Here is a 19,193-nt window from a genome sequence, read left to right as displayed (position 1 = left end):
TGCTGGAGCCAGGTGCCTTCCCTGCTGGGGCTGCACAGCATCAGAGAGCAGCTTCGGGCTCTGGAGCTAGCTGCCTTCCCCACAGCAACTTCACTGCAGTGCAGGGAAGCCCCAGGCACCTTTCCCTGTGGGACAGGGAAGGCAGTGGGCTCCAATGCCTGAGGCTTCTCTCCTGTGCTGCACAGCCCCAGCAGGGAAGGCACCTGGCTCCAGCACATGGGGCTTCCCTCCTTGCTGTGCAAGAGCAGGGGCTGTGCATGAGTGACAGGGAGCACTGGCAATACAGGTAGCTGCGTGGAGGCTATAGCCCTCACTACAATGTGCGGTGCTGGCCAGAGCTGTGCCCTGCTGGGCACCTGCACCCTGCATGCCCTGCCTGCTGCTGCACCATGGGGGATGGGGGGGAGGGAGGGAATCCCCCCCCAAACCTCCTTCACATCCACACCCTGCTCCCACAACTCCCCCCATATACACAACTCCCCAACATACCTTATGCCCCCCCACACAGCCACACCCTGTCACAACCCCCCCACACATCACATGCACGCCCTACCATATACACCCTCCCTCCACAATATACAAAAATAAGACTTTATTTTTGAGTTATTATGCAAAAACCTTAATATACAGTATGCAAACAGAAATAATGACAAAAATATTTTTTGTAATAAAATATAACATAGTAGGTGTTTGACTTTTAGTGTACGACTTGGTTTTTCTGGTTCCAAGATGGCAACTTTCCTCCCAAAAGAAGTATTTCTGTGGGCTAAAGGGAAGGACTTATGGTGGCAAAGGTCAGGGGTGAGGGGTGGGACTTCCATTCGCAAGATGGTAACAAGGGGTGGGGCAACTGTCAAGGGGTGGGGCTACCCATGCGGCCCTCGACAGCTTACTAAAACTCATTAATTGTCCCTCCAGCTGAAATAAATTGCCCACCCATGATATAAAGCTGCTAGCTCAGTCACTTGAATGTCATGACTGCTACCTACTATTTTTTTCTTTTTTTGTGCTGCCATTTGTACTGCAGCCCTGTAGAGATCAGGAATTGACCTTTATAGATAAGGAGGAGGCAGAGTGGTTGAACTCTGCACACTGTGCACAACCCTATACCTTGCCACCTTACCCCCTCACCTTCCCAGCTGCTTCTGCCACCCTTTCCCCAACCCACAAGGCTGCTGCTTGTGCACTGTGAGCCTTCACCTAGACCCCCACTCTGTCTTACCGTTTCTCCCTTCCTGACTCTACCCTGGTAGGAGAGCCAGAGATGGGCATGGAGCCATCCCTGTAAGGCAAGCCACCCCCTGGTACTCTCCTGCCCCACAGGCTCATTATGTTTTGCCTAGTTTTCCATAGTGGTTGCTGATTTTTATGGGCACCTCTGGTTTCAAGTGTCCATCCTGAGATGCATTTCAGACTGAAAATGGAGGCTTTCATTTCAAGTGGTCACTTTTGAAAATACTGGCTTTAATTATTTGCCCTTTCTGGTTTAGCTCTTCCAAGACCTATCTGAACCACTGCAGGAGGATACAGGCTTCCTTGGCCATCGTTACAGACTTGTGGTTTGTCATCATTTGCCTCTAACACCAGCAAACCCATAGAACTGCCCTACAAATGTAGATGTACAAGGCCATCATAAACCCTAGTTTTCTGTAGCCTCAGGTTGGTGACTGTCTGTACTTTGGTTTTGCAGTTTTGGCAAGGAGCTTTGCCTGGCCAAGCTGGACCCTCTCAAGAGTGAGTACTCCCATACTTGAGCGTTTACACAGTTGCTTCCAGTGGTGGGATGGATGCTTCCCCTAGTCTGGGAAATACCTTCTGTTACTCAGGGTTAAAGAAGTCTTAAGGTCATCAGCTGCTGGTTCTCAGAAAGGCAGATACTCCATGCTTCTAATCAACGTGCACCTTACACCCAGCTTCTACACATCAACTCAGAAATTCCACGTGCACCCTATTTATTCCTGCAATAAATTCACATTGGGCATGATTAGGCCTACAGTGAGCAGTCAGGAGAATGTAGCTAGTAAAGGCACAAATAAGCACTTGTAAGTATGTATACATCTAAATAAGCCTCCCCTTTTATCTTCAGCTTATGTCTACTCTTGGCTTCTCAGTTTTATACCCCCATAGATGTCCTTGTACTTCAATTATTGGATGAGAGCCAGGCTGAGGGAACCTGAAGACATCACCTGAACGATCTTGAAACCCCTAGTCCTGTTGAGACTTTTGAGGGTTTCTGAAAATCTGTCCCTACAGAGAGGTGCATAAAGCATACACCATCTGGCAGGGGTCCTGGGGAGTACAACACATAGAGAAGCTCGTTTTGCTGACTTTACTCACATGCTACACGTTGGCACACATGTTTGTGGATGAGGTAGTATTAAAAAAAGGGCTTGTACTTTGAGGGAGGCTTCATAACGAGCCAGCTACAGCTGTCTGATCTTCAGACAGAAAATTTGAGGTGAGCTTGAAGGGTGCCCCATGGGTGAGTCTCATTAGTACACATATCCTACTGGGGTCCCTTTGCTGCCTGATACCTCCTTGCATCATGTGTAGGTACATCCTTAAAACCTCTTCCACCTATAGACACCTGAGTTTGGGCCATTCACTTAACTTGCTCAAAACTAAATGAAGTGCTTCGATTTTCATGTTTTTATTAACTCTCATATATCATTCCTGCAGCGTGAAGCCATTTTCTCAGCAACCCTATGCTGTTCAACCTCCACTCCCATTACCAGGTAAATGGAAAGAGGCAATTCCTTGTACAGCACATGCACATCCTGTCTCTATGGGGGGGGGAGAAAAAAAAAAAAAAAAATCAAAATTCTCTTGCTGTCACTGTCGAGTGCTACATTCCTTCCAGTTAAAACAGGCAAGGTCTAGTCTACCACAAGGATCTGAGAAATGACAAAAGTTAGGAGGAGCCACCAACATTTAGTCAGTAAAGGCAACCATGTGTGTCACCTCACAACTCCACACATTCATTTGAGTCTGCTCTTACATATCTGTCCTTGTAAGTTTTGTTGGGTTCCATGGCTATGTCTTTGACAAACTAAAAGCATGCTTCACTTCATTCTGAATCATACCATTTGAGATTAAGGGAAAAACAAACGAGGAAGAACAAAAAAAGTTTCCATGAGAGAGCCCGGTATGTACGTTTCCTACAAGACAGGTTGCAGCAACTCTGAGAAACAAAATGACAGAGAACATCCCTGCCCACAGATAGAGTTATTGGGAAATTAGGTTGAGTTTTTTAAAGCCACCCAAGGGATTGGGATATTCCGTTCCTGTTAGCTGAAGCAAAGAAATGTTAATGCAACATTATGAAGCAGTGGCAGAGACAGTAATAAGCTCGTAATTGGAACCGAGTGAGTTTTTTGACAACCAAAACCATCAGCAAAGTCAACAAATAGTTTGGGCCATAAAGAAATCCAAAGAGTCAGAATATTTTAATTGAAGAGTTTCCAAACAAAATGTTTCAATTTTTGTTTTAAAGTGAGGTTTTCATTTCTAACTGTTGTTAACACTTTGAGAGGATAAAAAAAAGAAAGTTTAAACCAAAAGCAAAATGTTTAATTTAAGGTTAAAGGAGGTGAGGAGGCACACCAGGACAACAATGAGAGGATAACATAAAAATTGGAAAGACAAGATGGAAGGAGATTGAGTAGGAAAGGAGGAGATGAAAGGCTTTAGTTAAGGTGGCTATAGGCCCTCAGGAGACTAGAGAGAGAGAGAGAGAAAGAAAGGAGGGCTAAAGGAAAAAAGTTTCATTTGACCAGAAACAAATACCTGTCTTTGTGGAGTTTTTTGGTTTTGTTGTTTTCCCCATTTTTTTGAGAAGAGAAGTCTGAAAAGTATTTATTTGGATCAGCTTGAAAACCCATTACGTCTGAAGTCCTAGTATTGCACCCATTCCCCTAGATCTCCCCATCTTCTCCATAATGGATTGCACTTCTAGTCTACCCTAGTGGGGTAGAGCAGAAAGTAGCTTTTTTGCCCCAGTTGCACCATTTCCTCATTGGGAGGATTTAATGAAGATGCTCACTCCTCTGCTCACAGAGAGTCTACATCCAGATTCCATTTGAAAATCAGTGGGAGCGTTTACATGTGTCACTACGGCAATGTAGCATCACACTATGGCATGCATCTACATGTGACCAGCAGCTACTTCACTGTAGTGGCACACTTCCTTATTATAGCATGTCACTACAGTGAAGTAGTGGCTAAAAATAATCATGCGCCCAGTGTATGGCGCAGTACGGGCTGCCACTGCACCATGCTTTAGTACTTCCAAAAAGAAGTACTAAAAGGAAGCCCTAAAGTATGGCGCAGTAGCAATGTTGCCATATGGGCATATGTAGATGTGCCCAGTAGGAATCTTTTCATTAATCTCTATAGCAAATTGATTAATTCCTTAGCAGCACCTCTGGGCATAATCCCTCAGGCAGAAACTATTGAGAAGCTGATTGCGGCGTGTAACAGGTGTCCGCTCTGGGCCGATCTAAATGTGGCCTGCCCACCTGTTCCTTGGGCAACCACCCGCCTTCTTGCCTGCCATGCCTTGCTGTTAATTGATGTTAATTAATAAGTGGGAGGCTGCCCTTGTACCGCCCCACTGCCAGGAGGCGCCATCTGCGGCTCTGTTTCCTACCCTACACCGCAGTCCACACCTCACCAGTGGAACGGACGTTGTGTCCCAGCCTTATTACAATCTGGCCCCTTTTTGTCCTCTCTGGGCCTTCCTTTCTTTGATATGTGCCCTCTCCGGGGCTGCGCCCTCTTCCCTGGGGCCCCTCAGTAAGGCTGCGCCCTCTTCCCTGGGGCCCCTCAGTAAGGCTGCGCCCTCTTCCCTGGGGCTAGGGTCTGTGCACCCCGAATGCTGCACTCTCACTGGTGCTGGGGTCCTCACACTCCACTCTGAGTCCCCTATGAGGCCTCCTCCAACCCCTGATAGCCTCACCCAAACCTCCAGTCATAAACAACAACACAAACGTAAGCCACTTGGCTATAGCATAAATGGAAGCCACCCGGCCATAACAACAGTCCAGCCTACCAGGGAATACTCCATCCCTCAGCCAAGTCAGGCGCTGCCCCTTCAGTCAGGCTTTCTTTCTCTTCCATAGCAGAGAGCTCCTTCTCCCCTTGGCTGCTGGCAGTCAACTGCCTCTGGCCTCAGCTCCTAGGGTTTATAAGGGAGCCAGGCCCTGCCCCTTCTGGTCAGCTGACCTCCTCTGGTTGTCTTGGTGACCCACAGCTGGGCTCCTTAGTCACTGCTAGGGCTCCCTCCCTAGCAGTTTCCCCTCTTTAGGAGCAGGGCACCTCAGTGCTCTGTGACAGGGTGGAACAGAGTGATGCATCTGTGATAAGCTCTTTTTACATGAGGACTGAAGTCCAAAAAAGACTATCATTGGCTAGCCCCAGGTGATGGAGAAAGCTGCTTAAATGTCAAGGTGTTACTAACATGTTATCATTCCTGGGCTTTCAGTGTTTGAGTCTCCTGCTGGACTCTCACCGTCACCATCAGCTCCACCATGGCAAGGACGAAGGGTTGCCAGCTCCAAACTGTGGATGTTAGAATTTTCTGCATTCTTGGAACAACAACAAGACCAAGACACAGTAAGATACAAGCCACACTCTCCCTGCCCTTGGCTTTTTTGGTCTCTGGGTATCTTTTGTTCGCGCTTGATGTTCTATTCAGCATGCAGAGAACCATTTAACTGTGTACTGAAATGCCTGGTTTCCTGCACGGTTCCATATTTCCTTGCAGACTTTTGGAGTTCCTTGCAACAGAAGAATTGCTCTATTATTTTTCTGTCAAAAATGAGTGAAAAACTAAGAGCAGGCATTTTCCAAGGGGTCCCTTAAGTCCAGTGAGGGGTGCCTTCAGTCTAACAAGGTTGAGAACCACTGGTGTGGTTTTTACTACCTCCTAAATTTCCCAGGCATGACTCCTAAAAGACCACACCAGGTCAGAATGTTTTTAACACTATGGATTCATATTCGAAATCTCTGGGTTTATCTTGTGAATCACGGTTGTGTACCCATCAATGCTAACACTGCGTGGCACCGTACAGCACCCTTGAAAGGATCTTAAAACACCCCAAAGTGCCATGGTACCTTGGCTGAGAATCACTGATGTTCACTTTCTGCCCCTGGCTGCTTTTGCCTGGTGTTGTGAGCATTCTCAATGTGTACCAGGGTAGGAGGGGTTGTGACCTGAGTGCATTGCACACAGGTAATCGCGCAATGGTGGAAGAGCCCTTGTGGGGCCATTTCAGCTAGTGTGTGCAGCTCTTGCAGTAATTTGGCAAGAGACAAAATAGGCTGCTGATTACCCACAGGATTGGGAAGTGGGAAAGGCCCTGGGGAGCCACACCCTATCCCTCAGAGATCCGGCCCATTAGGGTTGAAGTTGGTCCATTGTGCTTTGATTATGCTACCTGTAAAATGAGGCTAATGTTACTTACCTCGCTTTGGAAAGCCCTGTGTAATCTGCATCTACAGGGGAAAGCATGTGTGAGTGAGGGGCATTGCAGCTAGCTGGATTTCTCAGATGTAAAAGCTGAGTCAGAGTGGTCACCTGGTTTGCCAGGACAGCACCATGGTCTGTGACTTGAGGCTGTGGTTCATCTGCTAGGAGGCCTCAGAGCTTATTGGCGATGTGACTTGGTGTCAGTTATTCTCTGCATGTGTCTCTACCTTTTGGGCCATGCACAACAATATGGCACACCAGTTCAGTGAAAAAGAATGCCACATCATCAAAGGCACAGGGCATGGGGGTACTCCTAGTAGCCTGGAGATAGCTGCCTGAGCTGTTTTTTACTGGGATACCAGTGTTAATACCTCCACCCTTGTGAAAAGTACTATAGGGTCTTTGGTGGTCTCAAGCAGTCAGGCACCAGTTTTACATCTCCTCTGAAAGAAAGTTGTAAAATATCCCTTAGCATAATACTAGAACAATAATTTTAAAAGGTGGGGGAAGCAATCTGAAGTCACTAATGCCACTTCCTGCATCACCTGCTACTTTCCTAAGAGATTTCCTTTCTATGCATTGTACATGTTAGCTGTCTTTGTGATCCTTGTGCCCTTCACACAGGGGGCTCCCTGGTGTGACTCCATGCACCCTGTGATCAGTGTTTAGAGGGACCCAGCTGAGAGGTTGTGGGCCCATCTTTTCTACCACAAAGGGCATTGTTTGATAAACCTGTACTGGGGGCCACCCTATGGCACCCTGACTGCTCACTCTCTTCTCTCTGCAGTATAACAAGCACCTGTTTGTGCACATCGGACAGTCCAGCCCCAGCTACAATGACCCCTACCTCGAAGCAGTGGACATCCGGCAGATCTATGACAAGTTCCCTGAGAAGAAAGGGGGGCTGAAGGAGCTCTTCGAAAGGGGGCCAGCCAATGCCTTCTTCCTTGTCAAGTTCTGGGTAAGAGATGAAAGCTCCTGTGCAGCTCACCTGCTCTCCAGGTGCCTCCTTTTGTGTGATGCAAACAATAGCCTTGTTAGTAGTTTAGTTGCTGCTGAAATTCTTACTGGAAGATTGCCACCTTTTCAGGGAAGACCATTGTCCTAATTCAACTACTGTTGGCATCTGGGTTCTTCTCTGAAAGGCAGAAAGCCCTACTGTGTTACTCTGGATTGGAGCAAGCAGTTATCTGTGTGATGCCTTCATCCGAATAGTAACTGGCTGATGATCCTGGAGTTTCTTTGCTGTCAGCAGCTCAGGCCAAATGGGTGATAATTGATATGTAAGGGAAAATTTGGGGGAAATGCTCCTCCTTAAATAATCTGTTCCCTTTCTATAAATGTTCAATGACTTGCAGCCAGCCAGGCATGGTCTTTCTCTCTTCTTCCCCTATCTTGCTGTTTGTGTGGCTTGTGCTAGCTATTTAAGAGTGGATATTTATAACAGGCACAAAGCCAAAATGCAAGATTGGAAACCTGCATCTTCAAAACAGATTCTACAGATAATGTGTTACCAAAAATTGACTTCTGGTAAATTGGAAGAAAGCTGAAGGTTGAATCAGTCTGGCAAAATCCCACTCACCCCGTTGTCTGGGTAGCTTTTCCTGGGCAAGCTGAGGTTTTGCAAAAGGTTTATACAACTCCATTTTATTTGTGCTGCAAGCTACAGGGAGGATAATTTGAAGATGGATATTGGTGTAGGCGTTACAAGTTTAATATTAATGGCAGTTTGGGGCAGCGGCAAGGCTAGATGGCTAAGTGGCAAGGCTGGATGGCTAACAGGATATGGAGCCTTTCACTTTGTCATGACCAATTACAATTCATCCCCAGGTTGGTAAGAAGACTATGAGGAATGAGCTGTTGGCATTAGTGCAGTTCCTTATCTCATACTCATTGTAAATTGGCACTAGCTGGCTGCTTGATTGGCAGTCTCAAGAGAGAGGGCAGGCAGTTAAAGTGTACAGATGCTGAGCTCTCTTGCCATCCTGGGAATACTGGCTCTTGGATGAGATGGACTTGCGCTGGCAGGAAACATGTTATGTGATTCAGGTGCCTTGCAACTGTCTTGCAACTGGTTGGGCTTCCCATTCGCACATGGTTTTTGGAGGCATGTCCTGTTTCCCCAGAGTGTGAGCTGCACCTCAGATGAAATCAGGCTTTCTTATTGCACCAAGTCCTGCAGGGAAGGGCAAATCAAGGAATGGAAGGTGGGTCCATTCCCTAGTGGGAAGGGATATACCTGGGAGAGAGCAGCAGCTAGTTTGCACAGCCGTCCCCTTACCAAGGCCTGGGTAAAGACCAGCTGTAGAGCTGTAAGGAGAGAGAACTGGAATTGGATCTTGGGTGGGCTGGGTTGACAGGGGAGAAGACATGGGAGAAGACAGGAAACAGCCCTGGGAAAAGCAGACCAGGAGGGTAGTAGGGCTGGGGTTGATAGCTACTACATGGTCTGAGGATCCTGGGACAGAACCCACAGAAAGACACAAGGCAGATGCTTCCCCATGGTGCCATCTGTGGTTGGTGTGGACTCTCCTGCAGCCAAGCAAACTAACTGGCAGAGGAGCATTGCCTGGGAAACAAAGAAAGACTTGGACCCCCTACTGTCAGGGGAGAAGTTCATCCTAATCAGAGGGTGTGGCACAATGAGGATGAAGGGCTTCTTTGTGGAAACCTTCATAGCGTTCATGGTCTTGTGGTATTTTACTTCAGATGTATAAATAAGGCTCAACCATTGCTTATATCCAACTTAAGACTTATTTTGAAAGGGTTATGTGGTATCTAGGCCTCATGTTGGGCCTCAGCATTTGAGGAATTTTACCCAAGGTGACTAGGGGATTGCTTCTGTACTGGGTCTAGACAATGTGTCTGCTAGAATCCCAAGGCTTGGGCTGATACGGATCGTACATTTTGTCTGAGACATGACTGATGTGGCATGTCATGGGATGCGGGACACCTCAGAATCCCTGTGTCTGTGGAAGTCAACCTTTTTGGCAGGCTACCAATTAAACCCTGCACCCTCCCTAACTACCTTTCCAATCCCCTTCCACTGTCTGATCTGGTGCCCTGCTTTCTGCTCCCCACCATATCTGCTACTCTACTGCCCGCCCCCTCCCTGATCTGTCACAAGCCACCAATGTTCATGAAGATGGTGCCCCCAGTCTGACACTTAGATTTATCATTTTAGTTTCCTGGTTCCCTTGTGTTCTTGTGTGGGTTGTGCATGGTGTTGAACTCCAGGGGATTTTATCTTGGGGGGGGGGGGGGGGGGTTGTTTTGGTTTTTTTTGGTGTGTGATCCTTTGGGTTAGCTTCCATCAGAGTTGGCTTCCCTGTGCCAACTTGTGTTCCCAAGAGCAAATCATTAGTGGCCTCCAGGCACCGTCTTTATGATGTGATCCTGTCATTTTACAATAAGCTAAGTGACATTGACTAGGGTCAGTAACTGCATTGGGACACTTACCCTAGGGTAGAGGTTCCCAAACTTTTCCTTATTGCATACCCCCTTCCAGATTTACCAGCTGCCTGCTTACACTTACCAGCATGGTGCAGGCAGCAGCGGGGCAAGTGGGACATGGCCTCTTGTCTGCAGGGCTCCCTGCAGCTGCAGGATAGGATGGGCCAGTGCTGCTTGGCGTTTCCTGATTCCAGTTCTCTGCTCTTGATTCAGGCTTAGCCTTTGACTCTGGCTTTTGGTTTCTGACCCCAGTTAAACCTTGGCTTACTCTGTCTGCAGCTTTGGTTTCAGACCCTGGCCTGTCCTGACTTTGGTTACAGCTTCCTAATCCAATTCTGACACCAGACCCCACCCAGATCTCTGGGAACCAACCTAGACTGGACTGGTGCTTTGGGTGTCTAACCACTATGCCAGATTGCCTATGCCCCGGTGCATAACAGAACTCTTGTCAATAGTACCATAAATTTTTAGGAGATCACAATGGAGTTGCTGTTCATTTTCATTACATGACTATATGACCATTATATGGCTTCATACTAGTGCCAGCCTGGAAAAAAAAAAGATGTTCTGGAGGGAGGAGCTTATCCTGACCTTTCCTCCCCCCCGAATAAATTTAGACTTTCTAATTAAAAGTGACTTAGTCATAAGACTGATTTGGCAGTGGAACTCTAGTGCCTCCAGGGTTGTGTACTGCACACACCTCATGCCATTGTTCTGCTCTATGAGGCTGGCTCCCTAACCATACTTTTCCTCTGAGGCACAGCCTTACATCATGGGAGTCCGCAGTTGTGTGATATCATTCTTCATGGTGTGGTTTCACTGGGGGATTCAGCCCATAGAAAAGAATGGGGGCACAAGGCTATAGAACAATTTCTATGAGGTGCTGGTATTGCATTTCTAAATAGAAATTTGGGAGGAATAGAGTCAATGTTTTGGGAGTTTGGGCTTTCAACTAAGAACTGTTTGGCTGTGGAATGTTCAATTTTGGGGTATTTTTTTCAACAGTCAAAATTGTCCACAGAGCAGAGATTGACAGAGTGAGGCACCTTGGATCCCTGCAGAGTTGGGTGCCTACTTAATTGCTCTGGAGTACCTAGGTGCTAGGCAGAGACCACCGGGCAGGTCCACAGGAAATACTGAGTGCAGGATGCGTCTGGTCACTCTGGAAGCATGGAAAGGAACCCAGGACTCCGCTGTCTCCAGGAGCACCCTCCTCACTGTGATACCAAGTCAGGTTCCCTTTTTGCTTGTTCTTCTAACTCCTGTATCTTGCACTCTTTGCTACCAACTGGCCCAACTTCAACAGGAGGAATGGAGAGTGTTCCTTAACTATTCTGCAGCCTAGTGGGTAGGGCATTCTTCTAGGAAGTAGGAAATATGGGATCGTGTTCCCTCAGACTCAGGAGGGCCTAAAAACCTGGTCTCCCACTTCGTGGGATCATTAGGCAATTGTCCAAAAGCTGTACTGTGTTCTGAACTCAGTTCCATCAGTGTCAGTCAAGCATTAGGCATGCTCAGTGAATGCTTGATGGATTTGGGCACGGGTAGACTTTGGGTACCTCCATTTACTGATCTGGATTGCAGTCATAGGACTGTAGGGAAGTAGTGCTGGAAGGGACTTCATGAGGTCATCTAGTCCATACCCCTGCTCAAGGCAGGATTATCTCTAAAACATTCCAGCCAAGTATCTGTTCAACTTGCTCTTGAAAACTTTCAGGAATGGAGATTTTACAACCTCTCTAGGTAGCCTGTTCCAGTACTTGAGCACCTCGTAGTCAGAAAGTTTCTCCTAATCTCCAGCCTAAATTTCCTCTGCTTCAGCTTGAAGCTACTGTTCCTGTTTCTTATGGACACAGAGAAAAGCCCAATTCCATCCTCTCTATAATCAGCCTTCAGATATTTGAAGACTATTATCAAATTCTCCCCTGCACCCCCTATTCTTTTCCTCACTAGACTAATAACCCTAGCTCTTTCAGCCTTTCCTCATAGGCCTTGTTTCTCAGGCCCCTGATCATTGTTGTTGCCCTGCACTGGACTCTTTCTAAACTGTCCATGTCCTTCTTGAAGTATGGGGCCCAAAATTGGACACAGTACTCCAGATGAGTCCTCATCAGTGCTGAATAGAACAGAAGAATCACTTCCCTTGATTTGCTTAACAGGCACCTAAGTACTTGATTCGATGTCTTCTGAGCATGGTCAGAAGTCTAAGTCTAGTCTAATAGAGGAGTCTAATCATTCTCGTTGCCTCAGTGGCTGTGTGTCTGTTGGAGTGACATTGATTTGGTTAGTTTTTTTTTAACCAAGATGTCCACATTCTACATTAGTCTCCTTTAGGAGCCTATAAGAACCATTTAGGTATGGCCTTTAGTTAAATACCCTTCCAACGGCAACATTTCTACCAGCCTTACTACAAACCTCTGCATTTTCTACTACATGTACTACTTTCTCATTCCTTATCCTAATTTTTGTTCACAGTATTCATTTCCAGAAGTGGCATCTTTTTAGAAGTAGATAAGGCAATTCCTCCATTACATAGTCTGTAGTTTGGATTGAAAAGTGCTATCTAGAAGCAAGATATCAACACAGACTTTCCAGCTGAGTGCCTGACATTAAACAATTAAAGCCATACTTAGGCATGTGCATACATAGCTTGCTTTTCAGAGGTGCTAAATTTAAATTGTAGTTCCAGATGGGTACCACCTGTGAAAATAAAATTCCAGATTATGATTATTTATCTATATTGCATTGTACGAGTACCCTGGAATCTCAGACAAGGACCTGGGTCCCCTGGTCGAAACCAAAGTACTTGCCTAAAGAGCTTGCCAGATGATCTCTTGTGGACTAGATGCCTAATTTTAAATACCCAAGTATGGGAATTTTGGTCATTGGTAGTGATGGCTGAGCATAGTGATAGAGAGATGTCCAGGTGCATTCACTAAGAGAAGTGCTTGTTTCAAAAAAAGTGTATTTGTTTTAAAATGTGGCCAGTGCCAGCAATGCCCTTTTGGTGAGCTTGGTTGTGGGAGACTGAGGTCCAATGAGCCAACTCTTGGACTTGAATTGACCAATTGTGGAGGAAAATCCTGTGACATTTCTCCGTGCTGGGAACGCGTTCCAGTACACGACAATGAACATGACACTAGCCTCTCAACACATGAGCAGCCGCAGCCCTTCTCTGTTCCAGTGTAACTTTAGCCCTCGCACCTGTTCCTCAGCTCTCCCAATGAACCTCCTCCTACACGCAGGTTTATTAATAGCCTGCGGAGAGGGGGTTCTCAGGGCTTTGCATGCCACTGGAATGAAGTGCTCATGTCTTAAAGCTTGTTGTGTAGGTCTGGGGACGGGTTCATATGGGTGGGACGTGGAATGAAATGAGAGAGCAGTGTGGAATTTGAGGTGGGCAGCTAAAGCCCAATACTGTCCAACCAGCCATCTGCCAAGGTGTCCCCTTGCTGCCACCCACAGGTTAATTACCAGTGCATAGAGCTGTCTGGTTCCAAGCTAGGTGGATCTGGGGAATTGCTCAGGCGGCTTCTCCTGAGCTGATGACGAATACATGTAATAATCTTTTCACCTCAGCAACAGAAAAGCTTTAGGGCCCAATTGAATCATTCAGTGCTTTCTTTCCATTAAATGAATCGGATACTTAAAAAAGAGCCTGCAGGCAAGGGCAGGAGACTGCAATCAGCCATTTATCCACAGAACCAATATGGAATCAGCAGCGGCTGGGCTGATTGCTCGCCTACAAGCATGCCTTAATCCCTGATCTGGCAGAAACTGCCTTGAAGGGAAAAGACACAAATCTAGTCTCCACATCCATTCTGTCCTTGGCTCTTCTACTGAGGCAGCCATTAGGAGTGGAGATTTTTATGGCATTAGCACCTTTTTCCTGAGAGATCATCTGACAGGACACAGTGAATTTTCCCTATGCTAAGGAATCTCAGCAAAAGTACTTTTGGTGTTGCATAAGAAATGGCATCTTCTTCAACCAGGCTGCTTTCCCTGAGCATCTGGAAGCACAGAAATAGTTTGTTGGCAGAGGGAAGAGTGCTGAGGTACTTGCATATTTGTCCTCTGATTGTCAAAGTGACCCAGGCTTGTGATCTCACTGGACTCATCTTTGCCCTCTCCAGCAAGCCAAGAAACTCCTTCCCCTCTCTAATATGGCTGTGATAAGCCAAGTTTCCTGCTCTCCAGGCTTGACCATAGTTTGGCATGGGACCTACGTTGAAGATCAGCTGGGGGCTGCAACTGATATGGCACACAGCCACATGCTTTCTATGTGGGATGGGTCAGTGGTAGGCTATCATGCTAGGGCTCCATGTTCTGCATCAGCTCCTTGCTGAGCCTTGGGTCCTCTTCAAAGTCATATTCCTAGCCTTGAGAGAGAGCAACGATTCTCAGTCAGGAGGATGCAATGGTACGCTGGGTTCCTTGAGGACATTTCAAGGGTGTTGTGGTTTGTCACACAATATTAGCACTGTTAGGTGTCAACCATGATTCACAAGATAAACCCAGAGATTTCAAATAGGAATCCATAGTGTTAAAAACATTCTGACCTGATGTGGTGTTTTGAAGTTCTTTGCAACAGAAGAATTGCTTTATTTTTTCTGTAGTCAGAAAACAAGTGAAAACTAAGAGCTGGCACTTTCTGAGGGTGGGTTGAGTCTAAAAAGGTTGAGACCCACGGCCCCAGAAGGTTCTGACACCTGACTCAGAGGCCACCTCCTCCTCAGGTAGCAGAGACATGTTGACTCTTTGTCTCCAAGCTGGACAAAATAGGGATGCCAGCCCTCCAGTGTCAAACATACTCAGTTGGGAGATAAGAGCAGAGACTTGTCCTTTTGGGCAGGTCTTTGCCACCTTGGACTGCAGAGGTTGAATGAGAGTCCAAGCCTGAAAGCCGCAGCTCACAAGAACCCAAGTCTTTGCTAGGATGACATATAAAGTTGCGTATTAGCTGCCTTTTTCAAATGAGCTAGCAGACTCTGAGGCGTGGGTCCTTCAAGTTATTTAGGCACCTTACTCCCATTTTCTTCCCCTTGGATGATCTCAGCCCAAGAAGCTCTCAACTCTTACATCTCTTAAGCACAAGGAATAGTACCTTGAGTAAAGAACAGGGAGCCAAGGCACCAGATCTGATGTTCCTTTGCAGCACAGTCGTGAGCCAGCCTCTCCTCATTCCTGCCTGCTTCCTTCCCCTCAATAAAGTGAGGATATTAATACTTATCAACTAAATTGCTGTGAAATTAATTAGCTCTAACTACTAATTAGTATAATTCCCTGCAGTTTAGAGGATGGAAAGCGCTACATAGCATGAAACAAATCTCTCCCCTAGGCCTGGTATAGGGCTTGGGATGGGAGATCCATGTGATGGGCAAGCAGGGGTGGAAAGGAAGGGAGGGCAGAGGGGGACGGAGGTGCTGGTTGGCATAAGGCTTTTCCATACAGAAGGAAACTGCTTGAAAATTAAAATGAGAGAGGAAACCATACAGAAGGAAACTGCTTGAAAATTAAAAAGAGAGAGGAACCCCCCAGGGGCAGCAGGGCAGCCATGCTGACAGGGAGACTTTGCTGGCTTAAGTGCCAAGGGAAGACTGTCATGTGTGGGGTGCTGTGGCAGCAGTCCAAATCATTATATCAGATTTGAAATCTTTACTGTTCCCAGAGACTCTGATTCACACTGTTCTCAGGTATTCTCAAAGCAAAGAAACTCAGTCCACTGCTGTTTCCCAAGGGTTGTATCATTGTGTTTTAAGAACTATATAACACAGGCCCTCAGAACTTCACTAGTAATTTCTGCATTGAGCCTATAACCCGTGGTCAAGCTAACTGTTCAGAAAAAAAAGTGTTTTCGGAACTTATCTTAAGGCCTGAGGATCTTGCTGGCTGTTCAAGAGCCATGGCATGTGGTAGAGTTTCATCTTCTTGTCATCCTCCAGTATTTCTTTCCTTCCCTCGCTATCCTGTTCAACACTTTCTCCAAGTTGGCTGTTGTTTCCCATCCTAGAAGTTGCTGAAATTCCATGGTGTGCTCTGTGTTTATAGGCTGGGATTTTCAAAGAGGTGCCCAACTCCCTTTGGCTTCAGATAGGAGTTGGGTGCCTCCCTCCCTAAGGCATGCTTGAAAACCCCAGCCGTGACATGGAAAGTGCGTTGAATGAGAGATGCTGTATAAACATAAAACATCATTAACTCACATTCTGTTAATTTGTTGGGACATGGTATATTAGGATGACTCCCAGGAAAGTGATTTGGCTTAATGTCAATGAATGATAATGACTGCTTAATTGGAACAGCATTAACATAAATTTTCCTGGTGCCAAATAGTTTAATAGTGATTAACTAGGTGTGAAATTCTGAGCCCTGATCTTTTAGTAGGAGAGTTGCCAAATTATGGAGGCATCTGTAGTGACCTCTCTGTTAAGACTGTGTTGAACACTGCACTCAGATTAGGCTACAAACCTTTTGCTTCATTTCTTAATGAATGCATTTGTTTTCCATATGAATTGCAATAGCTGTTAATATAATTTTCCCTTGTAGTTTCTGGACAACATGCTTCTTAATTTTGTAAAGGAGAATTTATTGGAATCATCTAGTTTTTCATTTTATTTCTGAATGTTGCCGTTTCCCTCCTGTGTGTTGCAGAGCCACCATCAACGCCAGCTTCAAGCAGTGCACACATAGGGCCTGTGCCTTTGTTCTCCCTGCTCAGTGGAAGCACCCTTTTGTAAAGTCACGAAGACTTTGAGCATTGGGGTCATAATATGTGTACATGTTCTTGTTCATGAAAAAAACAGCTGGGCTTTATTCCAAAGTAAGCATAGTACATGAAGCGTTTGGAAAAATAAATGGTCTGTCTATATTAAGACATTTTGAGGATGGATCAGATGTACAATACAGATGTACAATATAGATTAGCTACATAGATGGATAACAGTCATTCTTAAAAAACAACACTGAACTCCTTTCACTAGAGAACTACTACAGGTGTTGCTCTCTGAGGATATGTCTGCACCAGACAGAGATACTCCTGTAGGTTGAATAGGAATGACTTAATCTTGCTAGCATGGGTAACAATAGCTTTTGCATAGGTTGGACAAGTCTGCTGGAGCCCTGGACACATGATTTGGATGCCAGCCCATGCCATGTCTTCATTGCTATTATTTCCTAAGCGAACTAGATAAAATTTAGCTCAGGTGTGTCTACCTGTGCTACTGTGCTACAGGTGTGCCTACCTGTGCTACACCCCTCTCAGTTGCAGTGTGGATATACACTTAGAAACAACTGGTGAGACATCACAATAAGAAATTGCTCTTCAGCATCATAACCTTGGTTTTCCCATGGGAAGTGTGTCCTCTTGAATGAGTGTAGATGCACATTAAAACATGTGGGGGCAAATCCTCCACTAGCATAAATTGGCTTAACTCTACTGAAGCCAGTGGAGGTAAAATCCTTTGCTGAAGATCTGCCCTATACCTTGGAGATGCAGTGCTGCCTCCCATAAAATATGAAGCCCTCAGAGAGTGAAAAAGAAAAAGATGGCCCATTCTAACAATGAAATGCAAATATGTTCCACATATAAGGATGAATAACTATTTAAAGATGCTACATTTGTCTAGAGTTTTGGTAAAAGCTGTATGAAATGAGACTATTTTGTTTGGCCACTGTCAGGCAGGCCTAACTTATACCTGTCTTTTCTGTGGTCCCCAGAGCTTATGCCCTGGGTCACTGGTGGTGATTGGATTTCATTGGCTTATTGGCCCAGCTTTTAAGTGGCATCCTTTCTCTAATACAGTTCAATGGTTTTGCTCAAGGCAGAAATCCTCACATGACCATTGCATACAGCATGTTATTTGCCTGTGCAAAGGCAGAGAGGAACAGCAGACTTTAAGGGATGGAGATGACATGCCAAGTGGGAAATGGAATTGGACTTGTAAAATAAATGGTGATAAAGTTTATTGTATTTCCTTCTCCTGCTCCTTGCCCTCTGTGTGCCTGAAGCAGCTAGTTAACAGCCAGGGAAATTAGATTGAATCGCAACACTGTACATTTTTATATGGTTGCCTTTCCTGCTAATGTTGTTAGTATTGCTACTGGCAAAGAGATGAATTTTTCTGGGGTGATGACTCCAGCATTGGATGGGAGCTGTTGGTCGCTTGCCTATTAGCAGAGTTCCTGACTGACCCAGCCAGCTCACTCTCACAAGCTACTGATTCAGAAGCTAAATGCTTAACACCCCAGGAAAGGTGACAAGAGACACTACTACCGTGTCCTGCTAGAGGCTTCAGAGAAAAATGCCTGTAATCTCTCATGGTAGGGGAGAAGCAGGACTTGTATGTGATGAAGGGAGAGAATTTTATAATGAGGCTGTTGGATATGCAAAGAGAACAGCTTGTTCCTGCTGGGTTTCTAGCTTCCAGACCAACTAGAACGGCCAGTGCTCCCTGCTGTTACACAGTTGGGACTCCTTGACTCCGTATCCTTTTGTCTGCGCTACAATACTAAGTCATATTCCACCCTGCAGTCCCATCTTCATTAACTGATAGGAAGAATGATTTTCTTTTCTTTTCAAAACCACCTGGTAGCTGCTCTGAGCAGTGAGCCCCTGCACAGCTAGACATACTTGCAAACCAGGAGTTTGGATAAAAATCTCTGCTTAGTGCTGGTCAGGGAAGCTATGCTAAATGGATATTTAATGGTAGCAACTTGGTCCTCATTGTGCTACAGACCGGGGTATAGAGTTAGCTGTACGGGAAGCAGAATTTCCTGTTTCCCTTTTACAGGGGGAGGTAAATCAGATCAAACGAGCCCATAAGAACTGGAAGAAAAGTAACACTGCTCCATGTCTGGTGAATTAGCACCTGCTTACATCAAGAACTCGATTCCCTTGGTCTGCTTTTTGCATTAAAGGGAATAAGCCAAGTGTCTTTTTCTAATACTTTGTTTTTTTCAAAGCATGGGGAAACTTTTCCTTGCTCTGCTCAAGATATATGAGGATAGGGCGACCTCTGGTGGAAAAGAGAGGGCCACATTTTTAGCATCGAGAGCCTGGTTTAAACAAAGAAAGGCTCTGTTTTCAGTACTTTAATGTGTGCTTGCATACCAAACTCAGAAAATTAGTCAGCCTACTTTGAAAATGTGGCGTGGAACTGGGCTTGATCAACCATGACCAGTGATTCGGGTCTCTCGGAACATTCCTATCTCTCTGTCTGGGTTTTTAGACTGGGCCCCATACTACAGTATCTAAGCACTGCCTTCTTCCTCTCTT

General features: G+C 45.9%; 1 protein-coding gene across 7 annotated transcripts in view; it reads left to right on the top strand.

The window, feature by feature from the left end:
* Positions 1–19,193, top strand: part of TEAD4 (TEA domain transcription factor 4) — a 76,113-nt gene that overhangs the window by 45,955 nt on the left and 10,965 nt on the right. For 4 of the 7 annotated variants that reach the window (XM_025191286.1, XM_025191283.1, XM_025191284.1 and 1 more), the window contains 5 exons: positions 1,491–1,559; positions 1,691–1,734; positions 2,680–2,735; positions 5,483–5,613; positions 7,257–7,430. In XM_025191286.1, the coding sequence (XP_025047071.1) occupies positions 1,491–1,559; positions 1,691–1,734; positions 2,680–2,735; positions 5,483–5,613; positions 7,257–7,430 (474 nt within the window). The remainder of the gene's footprint in view (positions 1–1,490; positions 1,560–1,690; positions 1,735–2,679; positions 2,736–5,482; positions 5,614–7,256; positions 7,431–19,193) is intronic. The other 3 variants (XM_025191285.1, XM_025191282.1, XM_006035111.2) reach the window with 1 other exon arrangement.

This window comes from Alligator sinensis, unplaced genomic scaffold (assembly GCF_000455745.1).
Source record: "Alligator sinensis unplaced genomic scaffold, ASM45574v1 scaffold1386_1, whole genome shotgun sequence".
Classification (NCBI taxonomy): Eukaryota; Metazoa; Chordata; order Crocodylia; family Alligatoridae; genus Alligator; species Alligator sinensis.
Note: the sequence above shows the minus strand (reverse complement) of the source record. Positions and strands in the feature narration are given on the sequence as shown.